At 39.4% G+C, this 25995-nt stretch overlaps 1 protein-coding gene across 3 annotated transcripts in view; it reads left to right on the top strand.

The window, feature by feature from the left end:
* Window positions 1–25594, top strand: part of bckdhb (branched chain keto acid dehydrogenase E1 subunit beta) — a 46867-nt gene extending 21273 nt beyond the window's left edge. The window contains exons 9-11 of one of the 3 annotated variants that reach the window (XM_027002217.2): window positions 13627–13713; window positions 19219–19366; window positions 22565–25594. In XM_027002217.2, the coding sequence (XP_026858018.2) occupies window positions 13627–13713; window positions 19219–19359 (228 nt within the window). In that variant the 3' untranslated portion in view covers window positions 19360–19366; window positions 22565–25594. Of the gene's footprint in view, window positions 1–13626; window positions 13714–19218; window positions 19367–21227; window positions 21808–22510 lie in introns of those variants that run through there. The other 2 variants (XM_027002226.2, XM_027002237.2) reach the window with 2 other exon arrangements.
* The last annotated feature ends 401 nt before the right edge of the window (window positions 25595–25995 follow it).

Here is a 25995-nt window from a genome sequence, read left to right as displayed (position 1 = left end):
TTTGTGTAGATTGTTTAACATTAATGTTCACTTGTCCTAAAGTCAAAAGAGCGAAGGCATGCCAAATAAACATCTCTTTAGTAGGTTATATCAGTGCAAAGATGGCTTATTGCTTGGGGTCTGACAGTTCATGAGTAGAAGAGAGATTCAGACTGACAGAACTCTGTCAGTTTTGCATCTTCTGCAGAAAGTTTTGTGCTGTAGTTCAGAGAGCCTGTGCAGTACTGCTATGGAAATATCGATTGTGAGCCAGTGCTTTTTTTGTGTGTTTTTTTTTTTCATCTGACTGTCTCTCTTTATTCTATTATCAATTTAATACATTTTTATTGCCTTACGTCACGCTTTAATATTACTAATTAGACTAAAGTCCTAATTATACCATATAATTGGACTTTATATATTTGTTCATTTGTTTTTAAATTCATTCCGTCATCATACAGTGGAGCAAAGATAGAATGTAAGTTTCCCTTTTCTCTTTCTTTATGCTCTTATGTTTGTGGATTGTTCATATCATGATAACTGGTCCTACTTCAAAGTAACAAGACAGCCAAATAAGTATTTTGCTTGCCTTTTCAACTTTTTTTTTTTTTTTGCGCATTAATGGCTTGAAGATGCAGTCAAGGGATCTGTAGTTAATGCTGAACATGGATATTGGGTGGGAAACAGATTATGGGTTAAGAGTTTGTCAGTCAGCAAAATAGTCCAAACAGTTGTTTGTTTTTTTCCCCACTCATAGCCTACATAGTACTCATTGTGTGTTAAGAGTGATAAAGCAATATTGTGTTCTACTGCTGTTATACAATTGCAACGAATCTCTAAACATTGTTTCAAACAAAATCATATGTTTGCTTACTTCTGGCATAAGACTCAGACATTGTGATATTAATCTGAAATAAATGAGTGAGTTAGAATTACATGTTGTATTATTATTACATTTACGTTTACATTTACGGCATTTAGCAGAAGCTCTTATCCAGAGCGACATACAAAAGTGCATTATTAAATATATCTTTGTTATTGGGTGAAGTGAAGCTTTACAGTTGTTGTGTTTTCAGCAACCATTGAATCTCCTGGCAGGGCTACTCTTTAGTCTGGATATCAGTTGATTACTTCATAACAAAACTACAAACCTGGCTCTGACATTCAACAGGAGTTTTGTAATTTATGATCAGCCTGTACTAGATTTCCATCTTTGTCTTCCATCGTCTTCTGTGGACAATGAAATTCTAAGTTGATGATTGTGAGCCAAAAATACAGAATGATTTCCTGTACCAGAATTCTGATCACAGAAGAAGCTTTATTTAGAAAATATCAGTGAAGCTGCCTTTTGTGCCAGTAGACCTGATGCTGAAAGTGTGGTAGATTGATAAATGTAATCTGTTGTTGCTGTTGCAAACATCACAGTAGGACAAGTTGCTTTTGGATCAGTCTTATGTATATTTCTTCATAGGTTAAAGAGCATAGGTTGTCATTTTGTTCTCTTAGGGCTCTTTGTGAAGGACTAGGGCTCCTACTTATTTAAGATGGCCTGGTAATGATTAGCAGTCGTGCTTTCTCCAGTGCTGATGCTCACAGGATTGAAGTCTATATCTGTTGACAGAGATGCCGAACTTGTAATATGTTTGGCGAGTTGCTTTTGAAAGTTGCTGGAAACAATTGGGTGAAAATGGCAACAGAAGAAAGACTCGTGGCTTGGTTTTCATCATGTGTGTTTTATTATTGAAGCTGATGTATATAATTACACTTTAAATGCAGATATCTTTGGCTGGTCTAGTTGTACTGAGCTGAGCTTGGGGGCCAGCAGGGCATGTCCGTTGGTCAGTGTATCATAACTCTGTCATGTGTTGTATTGCGGTGTTGCTTTGGCGGTTATACCAGTGGAAAATTACTCATGGTTGTTTTTTGGTGGCTGATCCGGGCATCAGCTTTGCTAACGGGAGGAAATGTGGAGTAACCAGACACCTGGCCTGAAAAAATATTGTTTCAAGTTTTTATGTGGTCCATGCATATAATCTGTATTCCTCTAAATTCCTGCTAAAGACCTACTTAGTGGGCCTTAAGAGCCTTGTGGCTTTTGTAAGGTTTCCCTCTGGGCACTAGCAGTAAGCTAAGGAGAGACAGTCTAACTTAAAATGAAACTAATCACAGGTCTCTAATTGCAGCATGCACAAGATCCTTATAGGGTTTGTCCATTGTATGCAGCCAGATACAAATATCTGTAATGTGTTTGGCCCTTGAATTGTTGCTTACTTTTGCCTTTCCTGTGCTTTTCTCCTTTTGCTTTCCATTTAGGTTCTTTGTGTTATTCTGCCCTGAGCTCACCTGCACACAAACCTCCCTGGCTTGGCACACTTTCTTGCACTCTGTCTTTCTCCTTTCCACGTTCATCTCATCAGATCTGCTTTTCCGTTCACTCCTTCAGCTTCTGCCAACACTTGCATTCCACTGTTCAGCACTCGTAACATTTCTAGAATTCCTCTTTGTGTTCGTGTCACTGGTTGCAAGTGAGCAGACCCTCCACACTCATAAAAACAACTACAAAAGGAATAGCGGTTCCTTATTCAAGATTTTCATTTCATTGTTTTCTTCAGGCTTTCACTCAGTTCAGTGCATGTGTACTGTGTTACCGTATTGATGTTTACAGTGATATTGCTCATACTAAAAGGGCAACTGTGAAACATATGAGCTGAAACGCATGCATGCACATGCTCTTTCTCAGAGATCTGCTTTTTCACAACCGCTCTTTTCCTGCATGTGCTGTTAAAAGAGCAGGCAAGATCAGGAGCCCATAAATCAAAAAAGTCTTCATCAATTCGCAAAGTACTCATATTGTCTCAGGTGTGTGTGAGAGGGAGAGCCAGGCAAAGCCTGGTTGCTTAGCAAGGACACAGGACACTTAGCTGGACAGTCTTCATCAAGTCCCATCACATGCAGCATTTAACTAGACGTGCTGCTTGTATCGCTGTTTTCTCCCTCAATGGGTAACTTTTTGGCCATTGCTTTGGACAGATTGAGAACATTGAGGTCATTGTTGAGGCAGATAGCAGGCCGTCCTGGAAAGCCAGGAACCCATTATTTGTGTGGATGATGTGATCCAGGAGGGCTTCAGTGAGATCTGGCTGTGTCATTCAGTTGGGCAGTGGTGCAAATGGGACATATGCAGCATATGCTACATGTAGAAGTGCTAGATAGGGGTGGGATGGTAAAAGAGGGGGGAAAAAAGTTTAAGCACTGAACATAACACATACTACACATTAAAGTGATATTTATATATTGCTTATCTTGCACAGCTGTGTGTGCGAGTGTTTATATATATATATATATATATATATATATATATATATATATATATATATATATATATATATATATACTTTTCATTGACTATACATTGTTTGAAAATCTTTGTTGCTGAATCAGTGAATACAGGGCACAGAATGGACAACGTAAAAACATTTTATTTAAACATAAAAAAGAAAGAGGAAGGTTAAAGATGAGGAAACAAACATTTTGTTGGCAACCAGTGATCACCTGTAAGATAGGGAATGAATTTTGGATTCACCAGGGTTTGGCATTGGGCTAGGTGACTACTTCAGCAAACCTGAAAGGCTACAGTAACATTACATTTATGGCATTTAGCTGAAGCTTTTATCCAAAGCGACTTACAATTATGACTCAGTACAGCTTGAGCAATTGAGGGTTAAGGGCCTTGCTCAGGAGCCCAACAGTGGCAACTTGGCAGTGGTTGGACTTGAACCAGCAGCCTTCCGATTATAAGTCAAGTACCTTTACCACTGCCTTTGGATATTTATGCTGAAGCCACAGAAGCCATAAAAGAGACAAAACCTAGGTGAGGACAGGGGAAGTAACAGGTTGCCTACATATGACGGCTCTGCAGGCTACATCAGTGTCAAGTTCACACAGACAGGACTGAACATGATTTGAGCATGACATGTTAGTATACGTCTTAACTCTTGTATAATAACATTGATGATGAAATTTGGGAATCTTGAATAAAACTATCCCTGAGCTGGCTAACAAATAGGAAAATTAATTTACTTCTAGATACAGTGGAATTCTTTTGTAGATTTATAGTCTAAAGTTCTAAACACTGTAAGCTCTTCTTTTTAAAATCAGTTTGAATGTTGTAACAAGGGCATTAAATTATATCTTGTGTAGACCGGAAGAAATGGGTAGTTGTGCCCATTCATGTGGAGGGTGGTATTTGTGTCCTAGGGGGCAGTGGGGAGATGGGAGGGGGGGGGGGGGAGGGCAGACGTTAAAGAGAGGCTCCATTTAGCATGAGTGAATGGAGTGAGGCGTGTGTTGGCCCTTCTCTGGTGTAATCATGGGCTGACTGAACTACGTTCCAGGTCACGCATCAGAACCCAGAGCTAAAAGCATCCTACATGGCCACCATCCAGACCCTCTGGAGTTAGTGTCTGAGGAGTTGGCTACAAAGCTAGGACATTTCAGTGTTTTAAGGTGTGCATGTGTGTGCGTGACGCATTTATGCTGTTCCTAAATGTCCTAACACAAAGAGAAACTCAACACAAACCAAGACCTCAACTGATATATTCCAGATTGCAAAAAAAAAGACAAAAAAGCAACAGAAACAAACACAGTAATCTGATCTGTCATTCATGCTTTTTCATAGTCTACTGCTGTGTACTTTCAGTGGCTTCTGACAGTTCTTTTTAACCTAAATCTGCTGCATTCAGTAGCTCACAGGTTTTTAAAAAGCATTTCTCAATCCCAGACTTTTTTCTTTAGCATGTCCGTTATTTAGAGATTGTTGCTGCTCAAACCAAGGAATAAAAAACATCAACAAGGAAAACATCCCATATTTTCACTGTTTCTCTAGTGAGTGGCAGGGGAAAATTTTATGCTGTTATAGTGTATGTTTAGTGGATCTGTTCCCCTCTCAGGTCTATGGTGTAACTTGGTGGGTGGTGATGTACTCTATGAGCTAAAGGTAGAGCATGTCAGGCTTTAACTGCCCTCCGCTTACTTTAATAGGACTTTATGGGATGTGTGGGCTTATTTTTGTCTGAGGTCTCTCCTGGCATGCAGACCTCTCAGCAGCCAGGTTTGGCTCTGGGCCCAGGGCTCTGTGTGTGTCTGTTTCTGTCTGTTGGCTGTGTACATGTGCACAGTAGAATGAATGAGTGTGTTTTCTGTGCTGTGATTTATCTGGCCTTTTGCGCCACACTAATTTTCCCCTCCTGCTTTAAAGAGACTTGTAAGAAGTCAAGCTGCACTGGGACTTTATTTGTCAGGGAGGTTATATTGTGGCATGTTAGTTATGGCTGTGTGCTGAGCCACCAATTCAAGGCATGCAGACTGCTCATAGCGAGTGCTCTGCAGGCAGGCTGACTCTGCGCTGGCAGCAGCATATTTCATTGTTCACTTCCTGTCGTGTTTTGATGAACTGCACTCCTGGGGAGGCCTAGGATTTAAGCTCCTCTCCAAGTCAGTGTGATAGGCCCCAGCATGTGCAACAGTGCTGTCTATCTTCTTGTTTGTCTTTTTGTTTACCTGTTACTTTAAGATCTTTAAAGTAGTACGTGTACTACTCGGCACATTTTTGTCCATTTTGAGACCTGAGGCCTAATGTTTATGGATGGGAAAATGGCACAATCTGCATGTGCACACACAAAAAATCACATCTGCATATGTGGACACACATCATGTCCTAAGCACCAATTCCTTTATGAATCCCAATCAGCAAAAGACACATGCTTTTAGTATGTCATATCTCCTTCATGAGGTAACCATTAAAAAACAAAATCTTAAAATATAATTTTGGCTATTCATGAATATATATCCATATAAATAGACCTGAGATTTCTGATTAAAAGATTATACACCATCATATAAGTTTACATTATGCAAAACGTCAAATTCATTCTACATTGATGCCTTAATTGCAATGTGAATGCATTCTGTTGCACTTCTTTCATTTTGAAAAATGCTTGTTGCAGTAAAATTGACTTTTGATGTTGGCCTGCTCACTCAGAGTGTAAGGAATCTGGCTGTGTTGGAGTGAGATTTGAATAAAGCCATCCCAGGAATGGCCTGTGTTCAGAAAACAATTCTTAGAGTGTGATCCTTGTGAAATTTAAAAAAATGCTTACATCAGCCATCATGTACCCAGAATTCTGCTAAATTTTACCAGTCAAAAACAGTGCTCTCTTTATAGTGTGTCATTGACAAGTGCCTTCTAATACTGCAGCACATTTGTTGACAGTTATGCTGTGCATGTTTTTATGACTCGTTGAGCATGCACAAATTTAATGGAAAGGAATTTATGCATGATTATACAAGAAACACAAATGAAGTATGCTTGCATTTCATATGTCTTCATATGATTCAAGTAGTCAAGTACTTTTCACAGGCATTCTACTTGTGGTCTTGATGCATTCTGCTCAGTTCATTATCTTGCCTCTGGAGTCCCTAAACTGCACAAACCAATACATGGCTATAGCACAAATTCGAGCATATTTTGTTTGTGCACAGCATTTATCATGTGGCCCCTGATGTTCTGATACCTCAGGTTGTGGTTTTTAAGTGAGTGTGTATATGAGAGAGAGAGAGAGAGAGAGAGAGAGAGAGAGAGTCACCTAGAAGGCAGTGGATGTCCCGACGAAGGCCCGCCATCTTCTTCCCCTGCTGCCGTGGCATGGTGGTAAGCGTAGGCAGAATGAAGGCGATGCTCATTATGTTGGGTGTGTATGGGAATGGCTGTAAACATGACATTCCCCTTGTGCAAGCAGCCTGGCCTAATCACAGCCCTCTGGAACTGAGCAGTGAAGGGAAGCCACTGCTACCTCCGGCTTAGAGCATTGGCGCATAAAGGCCCAGTAAAGCCTAGCAGCACATACGTCAACCCCTCAGTAATCCCACTGACTATTTACACCCTACAGCTCCTCTTCCACTCTGTCTCTAGCATCAGCTGTCCTCTCCTGATATAATGATACAAGTCTCATTTGTTCTAATCTGGTTTTAATTTTGTAATTTCTTTCTTTTTGATCATTGCCTGCTTTGTTGGAGCTTTTACTGACACTGATGCTGCCTAGTTCTCAGTAGGTATGTTAAGCATGTCAGGAACAACCCTGTAAATATATTTTTAATTTTGTGTTCTATTTTGGTTAAAGTAGCATGTAATCTTGTGCCTGATTACTGTGCTCCTTTTCTCATAGACTGGTACTTGTGACTGTCTTGCAGTTTCCACGGTCAATTTACATCATGATATTGTGCCCAAGTTACCCTGCTTTAAAGACTGCTTCTCAAGAGTATAAAAAAGCATACTAAACCACACCCTGATTCCTGAATCTCAGAACTCTTTCCCTACTCCAGAGCCAACAGGGTTAAAGAAGTGCCCACAATTAGTATGTTTTGAACTCGCGCCTGTTAACTTCCCTCATACTAAAAAGTAGAAGATGAAGTGTGTGCCCAAGAAAAAACTCCTTTCTGTATTCATGCGCAGTCCCTTGGGGTTAGGCAGTCTGTAAAGGAAGCAGTGGCATTACGAAGCCAGAAGTAAATAGGCTGTTGGCTGACAGCACCTGCTAGCGACTGTGCCTTTTTTATGAATATTGTGCTCTTCATATACCTGAGAGAGACAGGTACACAGAGGTCATTTCCATGTAGTGGCAAGCAATAGATAAAGATCGAAGCACTGGAAAATGTTTTGAGTGGTACGCAACAAATATTGCTGTAAACACATCACCTTAAGCACGGGCCCTGATTAGTGTCAGCACGTAAGCTCCGAGTCATCACAAGGAGGATATATGTCTCAGCCAATGGATTCTGAGTTACATGTAATTAAAGACTGTAGGGTTCTCCTTTTCCCACTGACTTCATTACTCCTCCTAGTTATAGCTCAGACTGAGGGTAGTCAGTTTCTGGCATGATGTCATGAAGACTAGGTCAGTTGTGGACAAGCATAACGTAATGAATTGGGAGATGGATTTGACATTTATTGTAACAGGTAGCTTTAGCTTTGTGATTCCACCCTCGCTAAGAGCAAGTAATCGCTATCACACCGCACACATACGCATGCTTGTGCATCATCTCATGCTGTCACTTATGATGATCTCATTTACAGCTTTAACTTTAATCATTCAAAGCAAACTATTCATGTCCAGTTTAAATGATTGAGCCAGAGCAGGTGTGGGTTTTTAGCCATTTAGCAAATAAAAAATTCAGATGGAAGTTCCTTTGATGAATTGACTCATTTCACTATTTAGTAAAAGAGTGGAGAGCTGGGAGTTTGATGGATAGACTAAACAGTGCCTTGTGCTCTCTTATAAGATTCAGAGCACACAGTCCAACTTTGCAGTCTATAATTCATGGTATAATTGGCTTCAGCACATTCATATGTCACAGCAGCATTACTGGAAAACAAAACAAACAAACAAAACAAAAACTTGCAGCTGATCCTCATCTAGGCCAAAAGATTCTCTCACATGCGGGAAATTGAAATTCCCTTCCACAATACCGTAATAGCAGTCCTGGATTCTGTGTGCCAGAGGAATGTGTTTGTGTTGCTGTGCGCTAAGGTTATCTCTGGGCCCCACACAAATTAAGCCCTGGTTGTCACCTGGGATTAACTAATAACATGTGCTCACAACATAGTGGGCAGGGGTGTGTGTTCAGCTTCATATAGTGTACTTCTGTGGGTGGGGGTGTATATACTCATTCCACATTTATTGGTTGGCAGCTTAGCAAGTAAGCCTCTATAGTAGGTGTATATTTTTGCTTCATGTGTTTTTCCCTTCATACAGTGCCTCCAAGTAGTATTCAACCCCCTGCAGATTTTGCAAATTCAACAAGTTGCAAATAATTTAGAACCTTCAAACTTTGAACAAAAGTAGCATTTATTAACAGATGCCTAAATATTACAAACAAAAAGTATAAGTTGCTCAATTAAATTATAATACATTTTAAACATAAAAATTAGAGTCAATTATTATTCAACCCCTAGGTTTAATATGTTGTGGAATAACCTTTGTTTGCAATTACAGCTATAAATCTTTTTTTATAAGACCTGATCAGGCCGGCTCAGGTCTCTTGAGTAATCTTGGCCCACTCCTCCATGCAGATCTTCTTCAAGTTGTCTAGGTTCTTTGGGCATCTCTTGTAGACTTTGATCTTGAGCTCCTTCCACAAGTTTTCATTTGGGTTAAGGTCAGGAGACTGACTAGGCCACTGCAACACCTTGATCTTTTCCCTCTTAAACCAGGCCTTGGTTTTCTTGGCTGTGTGCTTGGGGACGTTGTCCTGTTGGAAGAGGAAATGACGACCCATCTTAAGATCCATGATGGAGGAGCGCAGGGTTTTGGCCAAAATCTCCAGGCAGACTGTGCTATCCATCTTCCCGTGAATGCGGACCAGATACCCAGGCCCCTTGGTTGAAAAGCAGCCCCACAGCATGATGTTCCAACCTCCATGCTTGACTGTAGGGATGGTATTCTTGGGGTCATATGCAGTGCCATCCTGTCGCCAAACGGCACGGGTGTGGTGGGCACCAAAGAACTTGATCTTGGTCTCATCAGACCAGAGAACCTTGAACTAGTCTGCCTCAGAGTCCTTCAAGTGATCATGAGCAAACTTTAGACGGGCCTTGACATGATGCTTTGAAAATAAAGGTACCTTATGGGTTCGCCTGGAATGGAGACCATTGCGGAGGAGTACGTTACTTATAGTATTTATTGAAACCAATGTCCCCACTGCCATGAGATCTTCCCAGAGCTCCCTCCTTGTTGTCCTTGGGTCAGCCTTGACCGTTCGGACAAGCCTGGCCTCAGCACAGGAGGAAACTTTGAAAGGCTGTCCAGGCCGTGAAAGGTTAACAGTAGTTCCATAAGCCTTCCACTTCCAGATGATGCTCCCAACGGTGAAGACAGGTAGGCCCAACTACTTGGAAAGGGTTTTGTACCCCTTGCCAGCCTTGTGACCCTTCACAATTTTGTTTCTGATGGCCTTGGAATGCTCCTTAGTCTTTTCCATGTTGACCATGTATGAGTGCTGTTCATTTGTTTTGGGAGGGACTTTTATAGTCAGAAAAGGTAGGAAAAAACAGAAAATTAATCCAAGCATGTGAAGCTCATTGTTCTTAATACCTCAATTACTTCTTAATACTTGAGGGAACTTGAGAATTCTTGAGGGTACTTGAGAATTCTGGTGGTTTTGAGGGGTTGAATAATAATTGACCCTCTGGTAAACTTTGCAAAATTAAAAAAACAAACAAAACAAAAACAGAGAAATAACAATCTTTTTTGCTGCAGTGCATTTCACATGTCCAGGCCCATCTACAGTCCAAATTTCACAATGCTGAGAGAACTCCAAATGTGTAAACCTGCAAATCTGCAGGGGGTTGAATACTACTTGGAGGCACTGTATGTAAGTTACTTGCACAAGGGATTACATGTAGAATTTATTTGGTAGCTGTGACTAACTCTCCTAATGCCAGCAGCAGCAGTAGACAGCGTTTTTAAGCCTCCTGCTAGTTTAGAATTGTGTAACAACATTAGTTCATCAAACCACATAAGGATATTGCATCAGTGATCCCAGTTGTCTTGCCTTGTTCACACTGAGATCTTATCATTTAATTAGCATGTAGCTTCATTATTCCGTTAGCGCACCTACCTAGCATAGGCTTAGTTATGTCAGTATAAACCTAACTGGCATAAGAACTATGAGCATATGTCCCCAGAACACCTGCAGTCCTTGGGCCTCAGGAGGTTCAGTCATTGTCTAGATGTGATTAGGCTATGGTGGGAGGTGCTGTCAGATTGCCATGAAGACATGCAGGGTGCTTCTTTTGCCTTCATGTTCTGTGTCTTGGATCTTCATGGTGAAGCGTCATGTGGGCGACGGACTGGCCAAGGTCCTCCAGCTCCTGTTCCTTCTCCATCTGCATAGGCCATTATCAGAATGGAGACAGCGCCCTCACACCAGACCTGAACAATGAGCCTCTATTCTTTTGGGATTATGAGCACACTGCGAATGCTGCTAAGTCTCAGGAATGGAGTCACAGCACATTATACTAAGGAACCACACTCATAGAATGTGTTCTTGTGTTTTGTCCATCTGTTTTTCTGCGTACAGAAGTAAAAGATTTGTGTTTGATCATTGCATTGTGTTTTTTGTCCTCTCAATGTTTTATGCCATTATTGTTGCATTTTTTAGACTGTCAAATTAAAAAAGTTTAACTAATCAATGTCAGTTCTGAAATGATGTTACCATGATTTGGGGCAGGTCAGTGTTCAAGCAGCATGTTTACAGCAGTGAACTGTTACAGCTACTGTAACGACATAATAACCTTTCTACAGTTCTGTAAGCAATGACCTTGAGAACATAGCAGTTGGCTGGCAATATCATGGGCTGTGATATCTTAAGTAACAAAATGCAGCTTGATACCCCCGGTGTTTTCTGTTGTTTTTCTTGCATTGCAGTAACCTGATTTAGAATGCAAGAGTGCTTTCTGTTTGACCAGGCCCTAAGAGGGCTTCAGACTGCAGAGGAGAAGCTACGTTGCTAGCCTCAGCTCAAACTCTGCTGCACTGCTTGGCATGGGAAAGCGCCGCATGCTGCACCTGCTCAGTAACACGTGCTCTCTCATCAACAGCCTTGCCCACACATGGATGACAGCTCATTAGCCCCCACAGTAAATGACTCCTGCAGTATACAGTCTGACCTGTGCAGTCCAATGTCTGCCCTGTCTTCATAAAAAAGAGACATCAGCCTGTTGTAGCACAGTGAGCAGATGATGTCGCTGAGGCCAGCAGTCTTTCACTCATAAGTCAGCCGTATCACCAGTGCTGTTTACAGCTCAACAGCTTGTTCTGACATCTACTATTTGTGGTTTGAGAATGTTGTCTTAACAGTCTGGGTGGTTCTTGCCTTCCTTTTCAGACCATGCTTGTAACCAGTGTTATTGTCTAAAGGAAAATTTCAACCTGAAATGGCAACAATAAATGAAAGCTTGGGAATGGCCATTCTAAGCACTCAAATCGTAACTTGGACATTAGAGTTGGTAGTTTAAATATTCTTGTAAGGTGGAAGAGATTTCATTTCAGATTTCCTTGTGACGGACAACATGGAATAAGAGACTGAGTGAGAAAAGCGGTGTCGATGGAGGGCAAGGTGGAGTGCTGAAATGCAGTAAAGTATACGTGTGACAGCAGAGTCGTTGTGGTACATTGCGGGTGGAGCCTCTTCCTCCGTCAGTAATGTGGGGCTTCAGTGGAGTTGGATGAGATGCCTGCTGCCCTTGATCACTATGTTCAGCTGACTATATAAGCATGTGGGACTCCCTTGCATTCACATCACATCATTATCTGCGGTGGACACAACACTTAAGCTTAATATCAAATGAATCAACGATGCGTTGCCTAGCTATTTCGCTGCACACACTGTGTGTGTGTGTGTGTGTGTGTGTGTGTGTGTGTGTGTGTGTGTGTGGATTGTCTTCAGTGTGACTCAAATGTAAGATTTTTATGGGAAGGAAACACTGTTCAGATTTTAATTACCTAGTTTACAGAATTCTGACTGAAAGCCTTACCTTCTCTGAGGAACAGCCATTGAGGTGTGCTTGACCTCTCTGCTTAAGTGTAAAGTGACAAACAGTCTGCTTGGCTGGTGGCAGGATAACCCTTTCCTGCATGGCAGGCTCTGTCTAATCCTGTGTGGGCTTTTGTCCTGGACCCACAGCTGTGGTTTCATGTTTATTTTTAACAGGCTAAGAGCAACATGGTGCGTTTGAGTGGATTTGTAATCTGTATTTAAACACTGAGACATATGGCCATTATAAGGCATTACGGTTGCCCATGGCAGAGGTTGAGGTTGTCATGGAAACCACTGTGAGCTTTTTTGTCTGTCCAAACCAACACTTGGAGCGGATGTTACTGGTGTGTGCCATAAAGAGTCTTAAGGTGAAATTTCGTTTGAAATGTGAATTGTGTGCTTGGAAGGTTTAAAAGTACACTTCCAAATATCCCGTGGTAGCATTTAAAGTGATAGCATTGCTGCTGGTCACAGGTATGAGAAATGCTGTAGAAGAGAAAGATTAGTGCATTATCTTTAGCTTTCACTGTACCTGAATGCCTTATTTATAAAGGGTCTTTGAGCAAATTCTAACTTGTTTGATTAAGATTATACATACTAAATTGATACATTCATATTAATTTAATAGGAATGTGAATATTTGTCTTAAATCATGCTTAACTGTGATTTGATTAAAATTGCAATTCAGTCAGGGTGATTTGATTCACAAAAGCTTTGTTTGGAAAGATTAGATTAAAAAAAAACAACAACAAAAAAACCAACTATGATTCAACCAAAACGCTATCATGTGTACCAATGTCAGATTGAATCAGATTGCTACATCAGGGTGGTTTTTCTCAACATGTCATCAAGGTCATTTTTAGTTATAAAAAGCACAATTTTCTTTTCATTTAATTGAAATCACTTTATATGTACAGTCAGTGCTGGAACAGTCCAGTGTAATGCTGCCATTAGATAATCAATCATGCACTTGATTTGGCAGGAATTTGTCAAGTCAATTTGAATCAATAAATGCTATAACTAATGTGTTCTACTTGATCTGTGCTATTGTAGTCGGTGGTGAAGACAGGCCGCCTACTGATAAGCCATGAGGCACCAGTGACAGGAGGCTTTGCTGCAGAGATCAGCTCCACTGTACAGGTAAGAACCAGACAGAACCATGGGTGAGATTTTCTGGCTGCTCTACACTTCACATTATGTCAAGGTGAAAAGTCCAGAACAAGCACCTAAAAATTATATAAATGGGACTGTGAACATGCTGTATTTATAGATTTTTAGTTTACTTACTACACTTTGGGTTGGTTTGCCAGACATGAATTAATCCCAGTTTTGGAAAAAATTCCAGTGACAATAGGGAAACACCATTAAAATTCTTTCTAGTGCAGGTTTAGGTTAATCTGGGTTGTTGGAGTTGACAGCCTCAGAAGCATATGTAGAGAATCAGCATTTAGAGCTATGTAGAACTATAAAAAGTGTGTAGGGCAATAACAAAAGTTATAACTTGTATGTTTCAGTATACATGAGCTCATGTATCATCTCCTGAGAAGAATGAAAGTAAATAACTAAAGTCTTAAATAACTAAAGTAACTAAAGTCTTAGTCAAACTGTGCTAACAGTGCAGATTTCTAGTGCACCATGTGCTTGTCTAGATTTTGAGAAACAATACATTTCAGAAAATGAACCTTTCCCATTTCTGTTGGTCTTGTATCATGCCCTCAATTATGTTTTTGGGGGCCGTGGTTGCTTGTGTGATCTGCAGTCTGCAATCTGAAACCCACAGTTTGCCCGTTCATTCTTCCATGATGATTCTTCAACTTTTAACTTGTTTAGCCTTATTAAAGACTCTCTCTCTCTCTCTCATTCTCACACACACACACACACACACACACACACACACACACACACACACACACACACACACACACACACATGTCTTTGTCTCTCACACACCCACTCTTCTGTCTCTCTCTCACTAATGCTGTCTCTCTCTCACTCTTCCTCTTCCTCTAGTCTTTCTGTAGTTGTTGGTGACATTTTTAGTAGGCTATGAATCATCTTTCTCCCTCTTAACGTATTTTCATTATTGTTATATTAACCATATTAGAAACCAAATTAGAAATATGCTATAAATGAGCATTCAAGTTTCAATATTTTTATTTTTAGTGATGTTTGATTTGACTAGTCACTGGAGCATAGGATTAAAGGTACTGTAGAACTAGTAAATTGTGTATGCTAAATTGTAAGTTCATGAACTGCTTCAGCAAGGCAGAAATTTTATTAGGCTTGCTAATCACCCAGAATGGATCGCATTGCAAGCATTGAACAGGCAAACATGTCATATGAACATCCTCCTTGCCTGTTTGAACATAACTGTATGTGAGGAGGGGAGCAGTGACCGCAGCGTGCCCTGGGTTGAGGGCATGTCTGCCAGAATGGTGACAGGGTGGTGAGGGTAGTGAGTCAGCAGGATGGTCCTGCTTTGTGTACAAATACTAGAACAGAGCAGGAAACGTGCTAAAAATAAGGCCTTTAGCAGGGCCACATTTCAAGGGTCAAGTTTTTTCGGTCTACAATAATACCATTAATAAGCACAAGAGCACCAAGTCCAAAATGAACTTGCCAGTCCTGAAGAACTTGCTTCTGATTCAGTAACCCAGCAGTTTTCATTGTTTCATTTAGTAGTGTTAGTGTCATATTTATCCATGGATACTTTCTTCTCAGGTAGCTTCACTGGAATAGTGGAGAATAGAAAGCAATATCTGGTCCTGACATTCCCTCACCACTCCTTTCAGTGAATCTTAGTGATTCCCTGCACCAGGGAGTGCTGTGTCCTGTTATTTCTGGATTCAAGACTGGAACAGCGGGATTTTTTTGGGTCGATCTGGCTGTTCCTGGACTCCTCAGTGGAATAGTTGGATTATTATTTCTCCCTCTGCTACTCATGATGCAGTTGGAATTGTGTGAGGGACAAAGGCATTCTGTCCTTACTGAATCTGTGTTTTGAACCATTGATTGACATAAATGTTGGGGGTTGTGCGTGTGCATACGTGCTTCTGTGTGTATGAGGAAAACAGCTATGCTCACATAACCGAGTTGGTTTGGAGCAGCCAGAGAGGGGTGGTGAAATTCTGATACATTTCATGAGACAGTTAGTATTTTGTGAAACTTGCTTCCTTTATGTGCATCTGCTGACAACATGCAGGAGTGGTAAATTCTGGTTTAGATGCCTAAAAAATCATTCATAGCATACTTGCCTACGAATCAACCATACTATAAGATTCAGATTTTATGGACCACTCAAGTTGTCAGAAAAGATCTTTATCAGTGAAGGTATAGAAATGAGAAATATTTAGGTGGGGCAATAAACATTTCATCTTGTGGCTCATATTAATGAGCCATGTAAACAACCAAAATATTGCTGTACCAAAGGTTCTCGTACATTCCAGAATGGCTCCACTGGTTCTAGGGAAATATTAAATTCATACCACATGCTGTATGGTCTTGCCATAACCATCTACTTCTGAGCACATGCGGCACTGCTCCACACAGCCACTAAAAGTCAGTTAACCCCCTTCACGCCCTGACTCTGTGCGTTGGTGATGGAGGGCAATAATTGTCATTACCGACAGACCACCTCATAATTTGTGCTGGAGGCGTGCATCTTTTGTGTGGTTATTTCCCATTCTTTTGCTCCAGTAAGGAAGTTGCATGTCTTTTTAAAGCTGGTTGTTTATGGACAAAGCTTCTAAAATGCTTAGTGATTTTGTTTGAGATTTACAGACCTGTTGGCTCAGTCTCACTTATCACAACTGCTTAGTCCACCAGAGAGATTCCCATCAGAATTCCTCTGGATCGTGCATGTGGAAACAAGTAAATGCACCCTTCTTGATTTATTCAGTTTGACATGGTAAGTTTATGATTGTAAACGTAGTCATGAAGTCTTTGTAGTAGTGTAAAAATAAGTAGAAATCCAGTCAATTGATCTAAAGTTTATGCTGGAACATATTTTATTAAATGAAAACACACCTGATCACATGATCACACCTATCGTCTCATACTGAAGCATAGCACAGATTGTGACAAATAAACCAAACTTGAAACTTGATTGGGTGTGATTTTTATAAAGCACATAATTGTCGTGTTATGAGCTTTTTAATAACATTTTCATTCTCTAAATATATAATCAGACCTTTCTCAGCATAAAATCAACCTGAAATATTGCATCTTATACTCTTCCTGAATTAGTGTTTTTTGGTCTCAGCAAGTGAGGTCTCTAGACACTAAATTGTATTCAAGAAAAAAATGCCAGACAGAGTGTTCCAGAATATAGCTATCCTCATCTGACTCTGGGCTCCCCAGGGAGACAGCTCTCAATTGTCTTTTTTGGCTTGCATAGTTGGTAACACTGGAATTTCCATGTCACCCTACACTTGCAATAATCTCCCATCTGTGGCTGTCCCTGACATAGGGTGCTCTTTACTGACAGGAGACAAACTTTGAGTGCAGCGTTTACTTCTGAAATCATATTTTTAAACCCAAATCCTCAATGCAAAACTATTCATGTTTGCCTGCCATGTTGTTATATTGTTCTTATATTTTGATACTGATATTTAAAGTACATTGCATGTAATCATGCATTTCCTGTAGATAAACACTGATTTGAGTAAAAATGTGGTTTTAAGGAACGTCTCTCGTCCTCTTTTCCAGTAACTGGATTTAGATAGATTTCTTCTTTTTATTAAAGAAATATAGTCCAAGGTGTGAGGGGGAAAAAAAAGCTATTTAAAAATATACTAAATTATGGTTAGCTTCATCTGCTTTGGAGCCAAGCTGAGACTTATGACACCTGACTACAAATCTTGGAGCTGGCCTCTGGCTCATGGGCTGGTATTATAGTCAGAGAACTGGAGAAATGCTCTTTGCCAAGCTATTTGAGGAAGAGCACATCTTCTGATAATGCTGTGTAAAGCACACTCCCATCTTAAGAATGTTATAGAGCAAAGCCATTCTGTACTAGCAGCCTGACATTTCATCCAAAACCAAATGTGTGTCCATAAATATCTAGGCTTGACAGGACTCACCTATGTATTCTTTAAAGACTGATAGGATTCTGCTTTTGTTGAGGTATATATTTTTCAGCTGCAATGTAAAAATTAGTGTCTGTCAGTATTGAACTAATGCTTTCATAATACTAGTCCAAGACTTATCTTAAGTCTTCTTGACAAAAGCTGGAGTGTTAAGGGCACAGAACACAGTGGTCATGGGGTTTTATCAGAAAGGTAATACTGCATTTATCAAAAATTAAATGAGGTCACTCAGCATAAAAGGGCTATTATTCCTCTGTGCTTCACCCAATAAAAATATATATATTAAAGTATGCATTCTATACTTTTACCTTAAATACATTGTTACTGTCCAGTTACTTACAGGCTGTAGTCAATTCATTCCAGCACATGAGGTGATGAGCTTTGAAGTGGCTGATTAATTTCACACCAAATTTAGAACAGCATCCTAACAGAATATTTATTTGAAGCCTTATTATCAGATGCCTTTCACTGAAGGAATGTCTTCTTGAAGGTATTGATGACAATAACCCAGCATTTGAAATGTTGGCTTAGAAAAAAACAAAAAAAACAATAAAAAAAAACAAAACAACAACCCAAATTGTGACACTGTGCCTCATTAGATATTAGCTCAACCACAGACTACAGTTCTACTTTTGTCTGTGGTTGAGCTTTGTGCGCGCTGAGGGAGAGCCTGCTATTTTGGCTTGACTCATGTTGCCAGTAAAAAGGAAATGAGTAAAGGGGAAGAGAACGCTAGCAGCTGTGCCCCACATCCATCAGGCATAATCACTGCTAATTAAGTAGGCAGGGTGGGGAGGCTGACATTTGGACTGCAGGAAGTGAAGAGCTGCCTAACACTAAGGAGCTGCTGTGCCAAGGGGTTCATGCATGGTCTATGTGACACAAACTGGAGGAGATTAGAAAACTATACCCCCATGCCTCAAATGTGCCAAACAGTACATTGTCATTGAGTCTAATCGCAAGTGCAAATATCTTTGAAAGCTTTCAGCTACACCTAATGGGCCTTTGTCATGAAAGCTTTCAGCTACATCTAATGGGCCTTTGTCACCAAGAATATTAGACTGATATGTGGCTGGAGTATTCAAAGAGTACATTGTACAATGTCCCTGGAAATGAGGACTGTCCCCATAGACAAAGACTCAGCAACTTATCTCCTAAAGGACAAGGGACACATTGGCCACATTTTGGATAGAATTAGTTTAAAAGAAGTGAAGAGGGCCATGATTTTTATAAGGTTTGAAAGCAAATTGTTACACAACAAAGCTGAAATGATAAAGCTCCTTGGATGAATTATGAAACATTTTCAAGATTACCTCACAATCTATTCGCCCTGATTCACTATAACTAGGTGCTTTTCATGCACTTATCTCAGAGGAATGACCCCATGGACTTTCTGTACAATTACTAAGAAGAAAAAACAATGATATGGTAGCTTCCTTGACAATGGATTAAGTATACCTCTAGTCCTGTTTGGCTACTGATTTAGGTAGGTATGTACTTAGCACACCTATGCTATACAGGCAGTTGTGACTGAATGATGTTATGGTTTTCTATGCAGGAGGAATGTTTCTTAAACCTGGAAGCACCCATCACCAGAGTTTGTGGATATGACACACCTTTCCCTCACATTTTCGAACCCTTCTACATCCCAGACAAATGGAAATGTTTTGATGCTGTAAAACGAATGATTAACTACTAATGCTCAGGTAAGGTTTAAAATATAAAAAGGAATAAGATGTTTTTTTGTTGTTGTTGTTTATTTGAATCCACAATATTTCAACAAGTTTTTTCCAAGAGCTTTTGAAAGGCTCGTTGGTCTGGGGCTGCAGTTATATATGTTTATACATTTTATTTTTATATCAGTGATTGTTGTACTCTGTAAGTGGTTATATTATTAAATTCATAACACCTCTGCTTGTTTCTCCCTCTGTATGGGTTAATCAATATTTAATTGCTTGCATCATTTTGAGTGCCGTTAAACCATAATTAAAACCAGTGTCGGGGATGGAGTCAGTCAGGCCTGCAAGTATCTCATTGCAGCAGGGATTCCAAAGTAGATGTGTGAATTAAATCCATATGCAAGTCTTGGAACTCTGCTCTCAAGCCACATACACTCAGGAGCTAAGAAAATTGTCGATGCCCTCCACTGATCTATAATAAAGAACTAGATTGCTAATGATGGAATATCTTGAAGCAGTCCTGCCATACTGGCATGCCCAATAATGAATAAAGGTCAGGCTGCATCCACAATCTCATACTTCTATGCCAAAATATAACTTCTGGGATGGTTAGTGTGTCCAAAACCTTAGTATTCACAGTTAGTAATCAAAAAAGTACCTGGATTATACACTATATTGCCAAAAGTATTCACTCACCCATCCAAATCATTTGAATTCAGTTGTTCCAATGACTTCCATGACCACAGGTGTATAAAACCAAGCACCTAGGCATGCAGACTGCTTCTACAAACATTTGTGAAAGAATAGGTCGCTCTCAGGAGCTCAGTGAATTCCTAGTAACGTGATAGGATGCCACCTGTGCAACAAGTCCAGTCAAGCAATTTCTTCGCTACTAAATATTCCACAGACAACTGTCAATGGTATTATAAAAAAGTGGAAGCGATTGGGAATGACAGCAACATAGCCATGAAGTGGTAGACCACATAAAATGACAGAGCAGGGTCAGCAGATGCTGAGGTGCATAGTGTGCAGAGGTCGCCAACTTTCTGCAATCACTACAGACCTACAAATGTCATGTGGCCTTCAGATTAGCTCAAGAACAGTACATAGAGAGCTTCATGGAATGGGTTTCCGTGGCCGAGCAGCTGCATCCAAGCCTTACATCACTATCACAATGCAAAGTGTCGGATGCAGTGGTGTGAAGCACACCGCCACTGGACTCTAGAGCAGTGGTGACATGTTCTCTGGAGTGTCTAATCACGCTTCTCAGTCTGGCAATCTAACGGATGAGTCTGGGTCTGGCAATTGCCCAGAGAATGGTACTTGTCTGTGTGCATTGTGCCAAATGTAAAGTTTGGTGGATGGGGGATTATGGTGTGGGGTTTTTCAGGAGTTGGATTTGACCCCTTAGTTCCAGTGAAAGGGTTAATGCTTCAGCCTACCAAGAGATTTTGGACAATTTCATTCTCCCAAGTATGTGGGAACATTTTGTGGCTGGCCCCTTCCTGTTCTAACCTGTTCTTTCTGTGACTGCTCACAAAAGACGAGTGAATACTTTTGGCAATATAGTGTATGTTATGGCCAGTGGAAATTCAAAGTGTGCGATCACTGGACACTATTCATTCCTGTGAATTCAACGACATAGGAGGTTTCTGAAGTCAAACCAAATAATACCAACATGGATGCTGACGGTGTGGTTTTAAAGAGTACATATGATGCCTAATAACATAAGTGATTCTTGTTCTGATTATTCATTTATTATATATCTATAATAATGAACAGTTAACAGCAAACCAAACTATCTAAATATAAGATGGCTAACATTAGTTAGCCAAGTGAAGGTAAACCTTAGGAAGAGTGAATGAATCATGTAATTTTCTTGCTGTAGCCAGAGGAGATGTCCATCATGGAGGTAGAGAATGTCGGATGGATACCACATCACAGACATCATCACAGCTATGGATTGTGTAATGTAGGGCTTTCCAAACTAGGGACTCCACATTCTGTACATTTTTATATTTAGTCATCCAGTCTACCAAATTCAATTCTTTAACTAACAAGCACTGCATGCTGTATGTTATCTCAAATTTATCACAGGAGCCTACTGTGATCGGATCACACATTTAAAGATTACAGAAGTGGAGAAAGACCAGATTCTGTCCCCCTTGATCTTTTATTTCCTTACTGTACAAGGCATGCACAGTTTTTGGACCATAACCAGTACCTAAACATTTACTATGTTTTTGTTTTTTTTTTCCTTTTCATTTTTGACTGTTAAAATGTAATAAAAATACAGGTTGTTTGATGACGGAAACTGTAATGAATATTTTGAGTTTTATTTGACTTTATTAGTAAGATTGTAAGTTTGTGTAATGCTGAAAATATGTACTTGTACTATCACATCTGTGATTAGAATAGCCAATCCTGGCAGAATAGCCAATCCTGAAATAAATTTATATTAAACATTGGTTAAACAAGTTCATTGTGTTGAAAATCACTTAGGCAGATAATCTTCAAATGGCTACTGATTTATGAATTTATACTGACAGTTTAGTTTGGTCACACACTTGTCCTCACAAAGAAATGTCAAAAATATGACACTAATTGAAACTTGACTTTTTCAGAGGATGTTTGTTTGCTTAGAAATGTCATGGGTTCCAAGTTCATTGTTATTCTTTCTTGGACTTCACTGATCACTATTTACAGTTGCTCAGTAGATACCACAGGTTTTAAACATTTACTGCTTATATAAATTTAAACTATTTTCTTACAAAATATCCAAACTTCCACATATATGTATCATATGTAAAGTCATATAAAAGTACACTCTTGCATGGCTACACCCCAAACATTTAATTGGCCCTGAATGTATATGGCTTAAAAGTGGACTTTCAGGACTTGCCGTTGCTTTATGCCACACATCCCCTGTGGAATCCTTACTGGAGCCAAGCCCCTCTGAACAATCCAGTAATTTCACTTAAATTAGAATGAGCAGAAATGACAAAAGAGATTGAAGGTTTCCACTCCAGCTCTACGCCAGGGTATATTCCATTATCAATCACAGCACTAAAGTGTCTGTTGTTAGCTGTTGAAATATACTGGCTGTTATGTTTCTGATGTCCAATGTAATGGTTCTTGCATGTACATGTTTTACCTTATTTTCTGCTGCAGACTTTTAAGACATTTCAACATGGAACTCTTTCTCTACTGCTTTTTCGTCTCCAGAATCTGGACATGATGAATTCATCGCAGAGTTGGTTGCTTCCCTTGTTCACTGGTAGACTGTTACTTGTGGGGTTCGTGAATGCAGTTGACTGACTCTTATACTATGAATGAACATTAACTTGTAGATCTCCAGTGGGTGCCCTTTCATTGTCATTGGTGGTGTTTTCCCCTTTTTTTGATGTTAAGAATGTGACCCTCTCACATTTTATAAAGCTGATATATGAAATTATACAATTACTGGTTTTTACGAAGGAAATTAAAGGAATTCTGCTGATGTGACTCCACCGATTCTTCTCTGACTGCCCCTGGTGATGTGCAAGGCATAAACAAGGCATTTAACCAGTATACACAAACTGTGCTACTCAGTTATTTATAATTTGTCTTGTTCGCATCATAGACACTGTAAGGTATGACCAAAATGGAAGCTGCTTCATGAGTTCCCTATTTCCCTGCAGAAAGCTTATTCCTTTCCTATTATTAGATATGTTTGTTTATAATCAAAAATGTGTTAACAAATATAAAAAGATTATGATGGTTGTATGTTTTTTTTTTTTGGGTGGCGAGAGCAGACTTGATTTATACATACTGGGTGGAGACTGATCGGATATGAAAATGCAACTTTATAATAAGATAATAGTTAAGCTCTTTAGGATTGATGTTCAAGTCCATTGCACATATTCAAAAGGTAAGCTGTTCGATAAAGGCATCTGAAATGGTTAAGAGAAAATAATCATTGCCATCTGCGAATTAGCATAACAATACTTATATGTTATTTTCAAGGTACACAAAACAGTTATGCAGTGTATGTTCCCCATTTTAAGACTGTCATTGAGAATCTTGGAGTATTTCTTGACCTCTTTTGTGTGATGTCCAACTTGCTCTTAAGTGGCAAATATAATGGGAATGAATATAATGTTCATTAATAACAGAACTGTAATACTCAATTGGTCCATAGTACTAACTTAAATTTGCATCAGCAACTGAAGGTTCATCTATAATGCACTTGTAAAACAATAAGTATGTGTTAAGAAAGTTGATCTGTGGACTAACTGCTGTTTGATCTTTGTGCTTAGAGAACATTGCCCTACTGGCCAGTTCGTTTGGGCTGTGCCATTTACGTGGCACTACAGATGTATTGCCATGTATATTTTGACGTCTTCTGTAAGGCAAATCCATTTTTACTCAGTCTCGCACATCCTTGTGTGGAATATGTAGAACTTCCATCATACATTTCTACGAGGTGGGCTTCTGTGTTGTAACGTAAGTAGACATGTATGTGACACCTTCCCTTGCCACTATAAAACTGCATGTGATGCAGGGACAGTGTAATATATTTGATGTCAGGGATCAAATCGCACTTCATGTATAAGGTATTGTGTGGTCATGTCTATGGTGTGTAAACTTATGTACAGTTTTAGGTCTGTACAGGTTTTTCTATTTATGCTGCTGGCCTGCACTTACAAAAAGCATTTGCATAGAAAGAAGAATTTAAAATGCTACTTTGTTCATGATTGTCCTGACGTGAATACACACATCTTTGATGTATGTAGTATGGTCTCGTGCATGCTCAGAATCTTCCCCATTTTGTCATGTATCTTTTTTTGTTTTTTTTTGTTTTTTGTTTTGTTTTGGTTTTTTTTCAGTGGGAGGTTGTGGCTTTGAAATTAAACTCAGAAAGCAAATAAAGAAACTAACCCCCACCACATAAGGAGATAAACTGAGACAAAGCCACTAATCACAAAGTATCTACTAACATCATAAAAACATCTGAGAAGGTTCTCTGTGCTCTTAAGCCTTTTGACCGCAAATTATGGACAAAATACATAGATAAAATAGTATCTGTCATTTTGGTTGAAGGGAAAATGGCCCAGACCACAGTGGCAGCAAAGGGCCCTCCCTTCAGCGAGCTAGAGGAGATGACCTCTGGTTAAGATGGTGTTATAACACTTTTCAAGCAGACATGGTGCTGTTAGATGTGTGATTGGTTGAGAGAGTTCGCGTATATGTTCATATGTATATTATAAATATTTTCAATTTGTTAAAAAAGACTACTTGGTACTTAATGTATTTGCTGATTGTGGGAGAATTTTGGTTTTAAAGGATTACTGTATCAAAATTTAGATTATTAATGATTTTAAAGAATTAAAGCTTGAGTCCGCAAGACTTGCAAGTTCACAGAGCATCATAGAAGTTTGCAAATTTACCATTTATGCTACAAATGTAATTACTTTATAATGCTCATTCATCAAGTGGTTTCTTTTATATGGGTAGGTTATATACAGGGCCACTACAGAATTCATGATTGATATTGGTTCATACCCATAAACTGTAAATCACTTTACTCTAATGGAATACAGATGTTTTAATGGATTTCAGAAATCCAGCTGTTAGTGGATTTACATGTTTAGGTTTGGCCCGCATGACACACACTATTTCGCAATGTGTTTCCTACTAGTAAGTGCATATGGTGGAAACCATGATTTATTTTATCATTTTTAGATTCATACAAGAAATCTGAATGAATCATGTCTTGGAATTCCTGTCCTTAAATGTCCTTTTTTTAAAAAAAAAAGTGCAGAATCTGTTATAAACACAATTCATAGCCTTTGTTTGTGCTTTCCTTAGTAGATATTTGTTATTAACCTTGTATTAACCTAGTGTGACCCAACAATAAACCTAGAGGAACTAGTTATTTTAGATACTGTAGTATAGGATGGATGCACCGGAGCTGCTGGGGCTTCTGGCGAATTTAGACTTCATTTTGGAGCTTCGTTTCCTCACTGTGCCGTCTCAGCCTTTAAACCCTCCCCTGGGGCTTCCTCTCACAGCTCCTCTTGCTTCCACATAGAAACCCTGCACTCTGTGGTCCAAAAAGAATAATGATGGGAAATTGGTCCAATGTTTTGTCATGTTTTCTGACTTGTGGGTGAGAGAGGTTTGTACTACAGAACTGAGGAAATTATTCTGAATTTACCAAAACATTGCATAACCGATTCAGAAAGTTAAATTAAAAAGTGCTAAATAAATTCATTGAAGGTGTGCTGTTTTGGTGTTGACACGGCTTTTTGCAATTTATCACAAACTGCTGTCTGACTTGAAAGATTATTGCTTTTTCCTCTTCCATTCCTATTAAATGACACTAGGATGGGCAGCAGGAAAATCTTTGAAAAGTTTAGGTTTTTTACTATAGTTCTCTAACACAGTGGAATCATTTTTACTGCACGCACAGAAGTAAAAAATGCATTATTCACTACTTGGAATGTCCTTGACTCGCTATGGTTGAGCACATGGATTCCCAGTGGTCAAGTGTCAAAATCATCAGTGTATGAAATGTTGAAGGTGTTGTTTTAGCATAATGTTAAATGTTGAGTTTTCTTAAAACTAGTGTGCGATTTTTGACCAACACAAAATTGTTAGCATAAAATAATATT

Source organism: Electrophorus electricus, chromosome 10 (genome assembly GCF_013358815.1).
Source record: "Electrophorus electricus isolate fEleEle1 chromosome 10, fEleEle1.pri, whole genome shotgun sequence".
Classification (NCBI taxonomy): Eukaryota; Metazoa; Chordata; class Actinopteri; order Gymnotiformes; family Gymnotidae; genus Electrophorus; species Electrophorus electricus.
Note: the sequence above shows the minus strand (reverse complement) of the source record. Positions and strands in the feature narration are given on the sequence as shown.